This window comes from Dermochelys coriacea, chromosome 2, assembly GCF_009764565.3.
Source record: "Dermochelys coriacea isolate rDerCor1 chromosome 2, rDerCor1.pri.v4, whole genome shotgun sequence".
NCBI lineage: Eukaryota > Metazoa > Chordata > Testudines > Dermochelyidae > Dermochelys > Dermochelys coriacea.
The window spans coordinates 9,542,037-9,554,153 of NC_050069.1; the positions used below are offsets into that span (position 1 = coordinate 9,542,037).

Below are 12,117 nucleotides of genomic sequence, written 5' to 3' on the forward strand. Positions count from 1 at the left end.
AGTTAGGAGGCCAAGTAAAATAACCAGGTGATGGAGTGAGCTGTGAATACATTGGCCTGTCTCTTCTGGACAGCTGGGCTCACACAGGAATTAGGTTTTAAGTGTTTCAATGAGCTCACTGGTCTCCCAGTCAGCTCTGTAGCTCCCCTCCGCGCAGCTGGGTCGGACTTGTTTCAAAGAGCAGTGTCTGATCTGGGGAGAACCCAGGGCTGGATGATGAAAATACAAAGCTGGGTGGGCAGGAAGCTTGGTGCTGCTTGCTCTGCTAGATTCAGCTTTTGCCAGTGTCCCCATTTGCAGGAGTATTAAAATTCACCCAAAACCAAATGCACACAACTGCCTTCTGGTTCGTGGAGAAAGCCAACCTAAAAAGGCTTGTAGCCCTTGAGTTTGTGCCCTTTTGGCTTCTCACTGGTTAGAAAGGCAGCCTGAAAGGGTTGGACTTTTTTGCTTTTTAGTATCGGTTTTTTACCTTAGAAATATGAGTGTCAGTGCTGCTGCTCCTTGATTTTGCTGGAAAATCTCTTCAGCGTTTCAGAGCATGTTCCCTGTGATGCAACTGAGTAGGTGGTGGGAGTTGGATATTTAACTAAGACTTCCTTTCTCCAGAATATTAATTCGCTATTGAATAGAAAGAGCTGCTGTCAAAAACAATCCAGAAAAGACTTTGAAATAGTCTCTTCCACTCTCGATTGCTCAACTTTACTCTCTTGACTCTTGTGACGCGATCATTTCTGTAGCTGTCCAGTCATCATAGAGTCTTGAGGGGCAGACAAAACCTGTGGAAAAAATAAATACGGAAACTTGGGGGACTATTCAGGATTCCTTTTTCCCTTGCAAAGTTTTGTGTGTGTTTTTTAAAGGGGGCATTGGCCCAATATTTTGAATTTGTTTGTTTTTACAGGTTGCTTTTACTGTTTCACAGCTAGAAAGGCTGATATAGCAGGGATTAATCCTGCTTAGCACTTGGGTGTGGAGCCAATAGGAAATCCCTTGTATAGATTCAGTAACCATGTTCATACTAATGATTGCTCAGCCCGGTGGGGGAAAGTCATAGACAATGATCCTGAAACTCAAAGGACCTTAAATTTCAGGCAGAGTCCTTGGCACTTCTGTAGCATGCAGGACACCATCCACAGAACAACCTCTATGATACACACTCGAGCCATGTGACTCTCTGCGCTGTCAGTGGATGTCTGAAGGGAACTGAAAGCCTAAAGGAATGGAGTGGTTTATCCCCCTTTAGCCTTATTCGGGTTACAGACCTAGAAGTGCGGAGGCTGAAGAGGGAGGAGTTTAGAGCCAGGCTTGAGGGATGGTTCTCCACATGGGGCTGGGTCAGCTGTCTCCATGCTTGGCAAGGTCATTCATTTCTGGGAGGAGAGAGGGAATGAGGATGAGATGGGAGGAGACTGTTTTATATCGTGGTGGGAGATGGCGTGTGCAGTACCAGAGACAGCCCTGTAAGCGAGGCAGCCACCCATCTGAATGCCCCTTTCCTGCCGGCAGGCTGGAGAGTGCCCCCTACACATCGCCGTGCAGCACTGCCACCTGCCCGTGGTGGAGGAGATCCTCAACTACCTGGCCACGGAGAAGAGCCACGCGGAGGTCTCTGCCTGCGTCAACCAGGAAAACAAGGTAACCGGGGGGAGAGGGAGGGGCCTGTACATGAGACAGGCCCAATGTCTGGGCATGTGAAACAGAGCATGCTATGTACATGTGGGGGGGGGACATGGTATGGGGGAATGAACCTCTCCTAGCCAAGTCACAGAAACACCTCTCAAACTTGTCACCCTCTCACGGGGACAGCCAGAGGTGCTCACAATCGATCAGTGACCCTCTCCTATGGCAAGGAGGACGGCTACATGGCCGAGTCCCTGTTTGTCTGATGGGCACCGGGTGAGAATGGCAACAAGCACCCTGGGCCCACACCCAGCGTGATAGATAAGGCCACAGGACTAGGCCGATAAACTGGGCATCAACTCAATTAGCAAGTGGCATTGTAAGATGGCTTTATTTGTAGGACCCTCCACTTCCTCTGAAGGCTCCCTTCCCACCGCTACCCTCTACTGGGATGTCCAGTTCCTTCCAAGGCTGGAAGGTGTGGCACAGAAAGCTGCTTTTCAGTGGTGGTACTAGAAACAACTTCTAGGGTCTGGGTCTGCCCAAACTGCCACTTTCTGCCCAGAAATCCTCCCACCCTTTCTTGTCCCCTCTCTCCACCTCACTCTGCTCTGGGTTCCTCTCTATGGTCCTGAGCCTAAGTCAATGGAAAGACTCTCACTGACATCCGTGGGCTTTGGATCAGACCCTACAACAGCGGATGGGCTGCTGTTCAATCTCCACATTCATACCGAGTTCATTGGAAGACTTGAGGCAGAAGGGCAAACTCCTGCTGAGCTGTAGCCCCTCTATGGCAAGATCAATGACCTAGCAAGGGAAAAGGCCGTTTTTGGCTACCACTCATGATCAGGGGAGAGCCTTGAATACAGGGTAAGATAAACTGAGAGTAGCCTCCATGCAGGGGAGCTGTGGAAGAATCGGAGGAAGTGGGCCAGATTCCCTTGTTTGCAGGGCGCGGTTCCCTGTGCTTGGCCAGGCTCTGTGCTAACCCCAAGTGGTTACAGACCAGCGCTGCAATCAGAGGTGCTGGGTGCATGTGCTGCTTTGCTGTTTGTGTTTTGGCTCGTACCCTTTCACAGGCAGGGGAGACACCCCTCCACCTGGCTGCCGCAGTGAAGAAGGACATGGTCCACTTTGAGGAGGAGGAGACCAAGATCATTGCCATGCTCATGGATTACGATGCCGACGTCTCCCGTGCCACGCAAGTGGTACGTACGAGCCCGGGACCCCTGGGGGAAAAAGGCTCAGTGGATATATGCCATCACTGCTTTTCTTATCAGCATGTGGGCCATCTGCCGAGCTCCTTCCAACAGACTGAACAGAACTTCAAAGTTAGCAAAGTTGGGGGCATGGTTTTTCCCAGACCTATGAAGCTGGAGTTTATTCTGTGTCCTGTTTGTCCTGAAGACTCCTGGCAGAAGGGTCGTTTACTCAGTGGGCCACATGGGGAGTTATTGGCAAAAGTGCCACTGTCCTTGTTAAAGCAGCTTATGTGCTTAGCTCTCTTGAAAACAAGCCCCCACGCAGTCACTTGGACACACAGTCACTTGGATACAGACTTTAGAAAATAATTACAAACCAAACTGTATGTTTATGACACACATTGATATTTTTATGCATCCTGATAGATCCCAAAGCACTTCCCCCATTCTAGATGCACCGCACCACCAAAGCGTAGCCCCCTCTGAAGTGGAGCTCGTCACCTGGAGAAACAACTGGTGCAAAGCATGTTGCACCATAGTGGAGAGGAAAGAGTTTTGGTTAAGGACCCCAGAGCAAACCCTTCCCTTCATGGTCTATGCATAACAGGCAGGACATTCATTTTTAAGGTGTCACCCACTCTTGCCCGGGTGAGTGGCAAAGTTGTTCAGGCTAACTGGGTGCACGGAAAGAGGTTTCTCAGAGTCCCTTTGGTTATTTCTGTGTTGCAGTCCCTTGAGACCCCTCTGCATTACTGCGCCCGTGTGGGCAATGCGGACGTCCTGCTGGAGATGCTTAAGCACATTAGCACCAGCCGAATGCAGCAGTCCATTAACAAGCAAGCCAAGGTATTTCTGTTCTGGGCTGGGACCTCACCCCTGCATCTTTGAGGGGAGCATTTCTCCAGCAGGAGCAATAACCAGAATAAAGTTTAGCTCAGGAGAGTTCCATTGCAATGTAAGCGAGGTGAGGGAGTTCTGCTCCGCACTGAGCAAACTGTGCAAAAATCTAGACCTTGTACCCTTCATCACCTTTGACTTTGAATGGCCAGGGAAATGGTAAATAGCCAGCATGCCTTGATGCTGCTAAACTGACATAGATGCTGAAGAAAAATCCTTCCCAACTAGGCAAGTGGCAGGCGATATTCAGTTGTCAGCAGAGAGAACAATACCCACTAACCATAGATAACCGCATGGTGCCTTGACTCAACTCTTTACGCTATAATTCCATGGGATGGTTCTTGGGGTACCCAGAGCATTGAGTCCCCTGCGTACCCCCTGTTTGCAGAATGCAGGAGTCTGGCTTGTAAGCTCCCTAACAACACCAGTCCGTCAGCCACCCAAGCACTCTCCTCCAGGCTATGCCAGTTCTGTTTTTGCCTGGCAGGTTAACAAGAGGTGAACCCCAGTCCCTGAGTCCCTTGGAGCATTCCCCTGTGAGACTTGGCTCCTAACACTGGCTACTCAGAAATCCCAGATCCTCTGCACGCAAAGGAGCCATGTGCCCCAGTTCACCAGTTTTACCTTTAACCACTGAAATAAAGCGGTCTCTGGTGGTGTATTGGCTTGGGAAGGTCTAGGGGGGCGGTTGTCCCAGGGGGATGGTGATGGGCCATTTGCCCCTAGGCTGGGTGGGTAGTGGTGAAGAGTCGTTGCCATCTGCCGGCTCTTTAGCCGACATGGAGTGAGCTGGTGGCCTCAGTCCCTTTCTGAGGAGATGGGTGGCCACGTCACAGAGCCACCGGCACAGCAGGTGTTAACTGACAACCACCCCAGAAGAGAGGGCGGGGACTTACTAGATGCCGAGACTGAGGTACCATATGACTGCCAGAGGTGAGTCCCTCCAGAACGGATTGGCAAGGAAGGTGCATGAGGAAACTGGTGCTGCCATCATCTTGTGGCTACACGGAGCTTCTGTCGCTGGGGCTGCTAGTCCAGCACCTTTCACCACCACTGAATTAACAGCATTTCTGAACCTCAGAGAGTGTTGGCTCTCGAGGGCTGTGACAACAGCAGGGAAGGGACAAAGAGCTAAGCAGACCCTGATTCTCCCTCCCTTCTCTAGAATGACTGGTCCCCGTTGTTGGTGGCGGCAGAGCGAGGGCACACCGCAATAGTGAAGATCCTGCTCCAGCACCACGCTCGTGTCGATGTCTTCGATGAGGTAGGGGACAGGCGCCTCCTTGGTGTCACCACAATCCTAGTTCTCAGAGGGGCTTGGTGGTCTGAGTGTGTGCAGGGGCTGTGGGAGAAGAAGGTATGGCTGAGGTGAGCTTAAATAAGGTATTTTACACAATTCCATTACATCTCCCCCTTTAAGTTGTACATTCCTACCCCTTACAATATTTACACTATCATGCTGTCTTTGAAGTTTGGGAAGTATCAGTCTGTTACGTTTCTCTGAAATGTACTGGCTTCCTAACTACACAACTCGAACCCTGTAGTTGCAATGACTGGCTGTGGTCAGTCTAGAATCCTTGAGTTGTTATCTTCTTGCTCTTCATCCTCCATGTGTAGAGTTTGCTCTGTTGATTGTTCTTTCTGAGAAACAAACTGTAGCTGTTCATGATTTCCATTGAGCTCTCCAGTGTTGGTCTCATGCACATATGTTCTGGGCGCTAAATTATTTTTCTTCACGGCAGCTGGAGTTGTCCATCCTTTTTCTCCATCCAATTTGATGTGAACACAGTCACCAGGCTCTAGACCAGCAGTTCTGTAAACTGAATTATGTCGGTTGTAAAAGTGTTCACAAGCTCTTAGAACATAAGAACATATGAATAGTCAGCCCAATGGTCCATCTAGCCCAGTATCCTGTCTTCCAAAAGTGGCCAATGTCTTGAGAGGAAATGAACAGAACAGGGCAATTATCGAGTGATCCATCCGCTGCCATCCAGTTCCAGCATCTGACAGTCAGAGACTTAGAGACACCCAGAGACGGGGGTTGCATCTTTGATCATCTTGGCTAAGAGCCATAGATGGACGTATCCTCCATGAACTTATCTAGTTCCTTTTTGAACCCAGTTATACTGTTGGCCTTCACAACATCCCCTAGCAACAAATTCCACAGGTTGGCTGTGCATTGTGTGAAGAAATACTTCCTTTTGTTTGAAACCTGCTACTTATTTTCAGCATGTGACCCCTGGTTCTTGTGTTATGTAAAGGGATAAATAACACGTCCTTATTCACTGTCTCCACACCCGTCCTGACTTTATAGACCTCAGTCATATCGGCCGTGGGTTGTTTCTTTTCCAAGTTGAACAGCCCCAGTCTTTTTAATTTCTACTCCTATGGAAGCCGTTTCATCCCCCTCATCATTTTTCTTGCCTTTCTCTGTACTTTTTAAAATTCTAATATATGTATTTTTGAGACAGGGTCACCAGAACTGCATGCAGTATTCAAGGTGGGGGCACATTATGGATTTATATAGTGGCATTATATTTTCTCTGTTGTTATCTATCCATTTCCTAATGGCACCTAACTTCATTAGCTTTTTTGACTGCTGCTGCAGCAAGCTGAGCAGAAGTTTTCAGATAACAATCCACAATGACCCCAAAGTCTCTTTCTTGAGTGGTCACAGCTAATTCAGACCCCATTATTGTGTTTGTATAATTGGGATTTTATGTTTTCCAACGTGCATTATTTTGCATTTACCAACATTGAATTTCATCTGCTCTTTTGTTGCCCAGTCACCCAGTTTTGTGAGATCCTTTTGTAAATCTTTGCAGTCAGCTTTGGACTTAACTATTTTGAGTAATTTTGTTGTCATCTGCAAATTTTGCCACCTCAATGTTTACCCCCTTTTTCCAGATTGTTTATGAATACATTGAACAGTACAGATCCCAGTACAGATCCTTGGGGAACACAGCTATTTATCTCTCTCCTTTTGTTTCCTGTCTTTTAACCACAGGTTTCAGAGTAGCAGCCGTGTTAGTCTGTATTCGCAAAAAGAAAAGGAGTACTTGTGGCACCTTAGAGACTAACAAATTTATTAGAGCATAAGCTTTCGTGAGCTACAGCTCACTTCATCGGATGCATCCGATGAAGTGAGCTGTAGCTCACGAAAGCTTATGCTCTAATAAATGTGTTAGTCTCTAAGGTGCCACAAGTACTCCTTGTCTTTTAACCAGTTACTGATCCACGACAGGACCTTCCTTCTTATCCCATGACTGTTTCCTTTTAGCCTTTTTATCTGATTTGGCTACTCTCTTCATGTCTTGCCACTTTGGAGACAGATTTTTTTCCAAAGTTGGAGCAGCAGTTCTGAATTGTCTTCCCACCAAGAGCTGTGCTGGACTATATCCAGTAGTTCCTATTGATGTTGATCTGTAAGTCAGAAGAGCAAGGAATGGATCTTCCTGCTGTAGGATTTCTTGGCTGTCTGTACTGCTCTCTCAGCCTCTTCTTCGCCTGTGAGTAATGTGGGCTGCCAGTAATAGGATCAAAATCATATTTCATTGGGAACGACTTATGTTCTGTGCAGTGAATAGTGGTTCGTTATCTGTCACTAGTTGTTCTGGAATATCGAAATGAGCAAAAATGAACCTCATTTTTTCAATAACTCCGCAACATGTTATGTCTTCCAACTACATTATTTCTACATACCAGGAAAAATTGTCCACAACTACTAGGTAATTCACATACATCTGCAGCTAGTCTCTTCCAAGGTCTCCCTGATAGGGGTGGTGGTGTTAAAAGTTCCATGTGTTGTGTTTGGTTGTTAGTTATGCAGTGTTCACATGCAGATACTTTATTCTTTGTCCTTGCTAATGTCCAGCCAGTCCTTTTACTGAGCATAAAGTGACTGGAGGAGCATGGGGGTATCTCTGAGTTCAAATACACGTAGCTTGTTGGCTTGTTCATAACCTCCACTGCCTTAGAACTCCTTTCTCCCAAGAAGCGTTTCCAAAGTAGCCCACCAAGGGGAGAAATGTAAATCCCAAACCAGTCATGAAATAAACTTTATTCAAACACAATGAACAAGAAATATGTGAAGCAAATGCCATAGATGATTTGCTCCATCTATGTGCCATCTTTCCCGGCCACTATCTCCTCTACCCCTTACCAGCTAGCTGTGCTTTCAGATTAGTTAGTTTGTAAGCTCCTTGGGGCAGGGACATGGTCTGTAACACATGGGATACCTATGATACTATGTACATATTGTGACAGGGTCAGGCCAGATGGCTACAAAAGAGTGGTCGAAGGTAGATACATTAGTCCCACGTTAAGCAGGTCCCTTTTCCCTGGGTAAAATAACAAGGACTATTCCAGAACACTCAAGAACTTTCTAGAACTAATTAAGGCAGGCAGGCTAATTAGGACACCTGTGGACAATTGGGAAGCTGCTAGAATTAATTAAGGCTAATCAGGACACCTGGTTTAAAAAGGCTCTCACTCCAATTAGTGAGGTGCGCGCAAGGAGCTGAGAGTGAGGGGGCATGCTGCTGGAGGACTGAGGAGTAAAATCGCTATCTGGCATCAGGAGGAAGGTCCTGTGGTGAGAATACAGGTGTTGGGAGGAGGCCATGGGGAAGTAGCCCAGGGAGTTGTAGCTGTCACACAGGTGTTACACAAAACACTATAGACAGCTGTGATCCACAGGGCCTTGGGCTGGACCCAGAGTAGGGGGCAGGCCCGGGTTCCCTCCCATCCCCCCAACTCCCTATTGGATACAGGAGGAGTTGACTTGGACTGTGAGTGCCACCAGAGGGGAAGGTCTCTGGCCTGTCCCCCGACCCACTTGGTGGACCAGCAGAGATGGTGGGAATTGTTCCCCTTCCTTTTCCCCATGCTGGCTAGTGATGAGGTTAGCTGAGTGAACGGCAGATCAGAGCCACGAAAGTGGCCAAACTGAGGGCTACTGTGAATCTCTGAGGCGAACAAAATCTGCCAATAAGCGCAGGACCCACCAAGGTAGAGGAGGAACTTTCTCACAATATATAGGGATTGTTACTCTGCAGGAAAATCTCTGTTACATATTTGGCTTCATGCTGTTCTGGCCAGAGAGAGTATTAAAACTTTCTTGGTGCAGTAAAGCTACTACAATAATTTCATGTGCTGCAGACACCACACAGTGACCATACAGGTTTCAATCCGATGAAGTGAGCTGTAGCTCACGAAAGCTTATGCTCTAATAAATTTGTTAGTCTCTAAGGTGCCACAAGTACTCCTTTTCTTTTAGTGACCATACAAACTCCCAGACCTGGGTAGCGGGGACTAGAACACATATCCTCAAGCTCCAGAAGCACAGGCCTCTAGCATTTGATCTAAAAGAAAGTTCCTTTGGCTGCTAGCGGTAGTAAGTTCTATGTGCTCTCTGGGGTCCAGCCATTGGAGGGCAGTATCTATCTAAGGGCTTGTCTACATTAGCCGCTGGATCGAACGGCAGCGATCGATCCAGCGGGGGTCAATTTATCGCATCTAGTCTAGACACGATAAATCGACTGCCGAGCACTCTCCCATCGACTCTGGTACTCCACCAGGGCGAGAGGCACAGGTGGAGTCAACGGGAGAGCGTCAGCCGTCGACTTACTGCAGTGAAGACACCACGGTAAGTAGATCTAAGTACGTCAACTGAGATTGATTCCCCCACCCCCAGCGTAGACTAGGCCTTAGATACTTATGTGGTTCCCATCGCACTCGTATCTGAGCACATCACAACCCCCTCTGAAGTAGGGCACTGCTATTATCCCCATTTTACAGGTGGGGAACTGAGATGCAAAGGGTATGTCTACACTGCAAAACAAACCCATGGGAGCAAGACTCAGTCTGGATCAACTGGCTCACTCTCAGGCTAAAAATAGCAATGGAGATGTTCAGGCCCAGGCTTTGAGACCCTCCCCCCCAGGTGTCAGCCTGAGCTCAAACCTTTGCACTGCTATTTTTAGCTCCACAGCATGAGCCCAAATCCACTGACCCAGGCTCTGAGACTCATTGCTGTGTAGACATATCCAGAGAGGGTAAGCAATTTGCCTAATATCACACAGGAAGTTATTAATGGAGCAGGGTCTTGAACCAAGGTCTCCCGAGTACTAGTCTAGCACCTTAACCACTGGACTATTCTTCTTATCATTCATGCTTTTACACAGACACACACAACACTTGCTTGACTGCTTTGACTATGGCCAAAAATAGTCACGCAGCAATGGTTTCATGGCAGAGTATATAAAGTGTCTGGAGCACACAGGAAGGCCCTATGAATGGGAGGTTATTAAAATCCATGGTTTCAGTGGCCCATCTCTCTGATTTTCTGGTTCCCTGTGTAACCGCAGCAGCTAGCTTTGTGGCTTTGTTTGCAGCACGGGAAAGCAGCTTTGCACCTGGCCGCAGAGAACGGCCATGACCAGATTGCAGACATCCTGCTGTGGCACAAAGCCTTCGTCAATGCCAAGACCAAGCTGGGCCTGACACCTCTTCACCTCAGCGCTCAGAACGGCTACAACCATTTAGTCAAGCTCCTCGTGGAGACTCACCTGGCCAGCATTGATGCTATGACCCTGGTAAGGAGTGGCTTATAGGCGCAACCAACCTGCACATGGGTAGGAGTTTGGCTACTAAGGTGGCTTTCGGAGTGGAGGCGATTGCTGATTGAAATGTCGCACAATGAGCAGCCTTCAGAGTCAGAGGGATCGGACCAGTATGCAGACAGTTTTAGGCTGTATCAGATTAGGTTGTATTAGATTGTAGCTACTTATGATAACCGTTACTGACTTGCTGTTCACCCTGTTCTCTGCTCCTTTATTTGGTTTATTCCCTGTTGTGTCATGCCACGTGCATAGACTGTTAAGCTCTTGGAGCATGGAGCATCTCTTTGATATGTGCGTAGAGTGCCTAGCACAATGGGACACCGATCTTTGATGGAGGCCTCTAGGTGTCACCATACTATACTATTAATAAATAACAATAGTGGCAAAGAAAGTCATAAGGGACCAGCTTTCTAGGCCCAAACTCTGGCTGAACCCAGACAAAAAACTGCCAGATGTCAGGGCACTTTTAAAAGAAAAAGACAAATTCTTAAGCAGTAGAAACCCAAAGGGCTGCTAATGCTGATTCAGAAACAGACGTTCTCAGTCTGACCCAAACAGGTTTTGGGAACAGATGCATGGATGGACATGAAACCCTTCTGTAAGACTTAGGTTGTAAGGACAAAAATAAACCCACTTGTGAGCCTCTGAGGGATTCCAGTAAAAGCTATTCTCAGAGGGGTTCAGTTAGATACTAACGGCCCAAATTCTCTCCTTGTGCCCTTTGCTGACCCTACTTCAATCAGAGCTTACATCTCATTAAGAATATTTGTTCAAGTTTTCAGCTAGTAAATAAATGGCTCCGGTGCCCAGGCCCAGCGGTGAGGAGGCACAGAGCTACGTAAAAACGGCAAAAAGGGACTTGATCATACCACCAGCCAAGCCTGCTTCCTTCCAAAGGACAATCACTGGAGTGCTTGGGATAAGTTTAGAACTGCAATAATGTGAACCTCCATCAAGGCTCCTCGCAGCTACCAAAATTAAGTCTGCGAAGATGTGGTTTCTGACCCCATCCCACCCTTCACTTAACCTCCAACTGTGTCCTTTCTACCACAGCACTGTGCTGTTTATTCAGGGCTGATACATGGTGTGAAGTTCATGCATGGTAAAGTCCCTTATCGGCTGGGGGAGCAGTCCCCTGGTGCAGACATTGTGGAAGATAGTTGTAAGGCTGCCTTCCGAGGAGGACCCCCCTTTACAGACCCTGCTGTAGGAGGTGTGCAAGAGGCCGGTCTGGGAGCCAGAGGGATGTGTCAAGGATGGGCCCACAGTACACAGTGCCCCCACTGCTTCCCTGGGCTCTCCACCCAGCCTCCCAGGTCCCAATGCCCCCAGGTCCTGCTGCCTCTCCCACCTTTGCCCCAAGCTCCCTTCTGCAGCCTCGCACCCCAGACCTGCCCTGCTCCTTGCCTCTTGACCATTACACCCCCCTGACCCTGGAGCCCCAGGTAGTTGCCCATGTTACCCACCCATAAGGCCAGCCCTGGCTTGAATCTGACTGAGTTAGCACGTGTTAAAGGCAGGGGGCCTTGAATACACCAGGTTCTTCAAAAGTGTTTATTAGCACGTGCTAACAGCCCTCCGTGAAATCCTAGACCTCATCTTCACTGGGGAAAGAGGTATATTGTTAGGCAACACGAGGTAACGGACACAAGGTAAATCCTAGCGGAGACAAGGCAGTGTGTAGCTTTCACATGTTAGCTGGTTGAGGTACAAACCCTAGGCTCCTCCAGAGCCTTCACCTCAGTTTGCTAATGGGTGAAAGCTACAAACTG

General features: G+C 48.2%; 1 protein-coding gene across 7 annotated transcripts in view; it reads left to right on the forward strand.

The window, feature by feature from the left end:
• LOC119852273 (serine/threonine-protein phosphatase 6 regulatory ankyrin repeat subunit B-like) overlaps window positions 1–12,117 on the forward strand; it is a 75,368-nt gene that overhangs the window by 39,332 nt on the left and 23,919 nt on the right. For 5 of the 7 annotated variants that reach the window (XM_038393439.2, XM_043507272.1, XM_043507274.1 and 2 more), the window contains 5 exons: window positions 1,510–1,638; window positions 2,703–2,831; window positions 3,555–3,671; window positions 4,888–4,986; window positions 10,118–10,318. In XM_038393439.2, coding sequence (XP_038249367.1) covers window positions 1,510–1,638; window positions 2,703–2,831; window positions 3,555–3,671; window positions 4,888–4,986; window positions 10,118–10,318 — 675 coding nt within the window. The remainder of the gene's footprint in view (window positions 1–1,509; window positions 1,639–2,702; window positions 2,832–3,554; window positions 3,672–4,887; window positions 4,987–10,117; window positions 10,319–12,117) is intronic. The other 2 variants (XM_043507273.1, XM_043507275.1) reach the window with 1 other exon arrangement.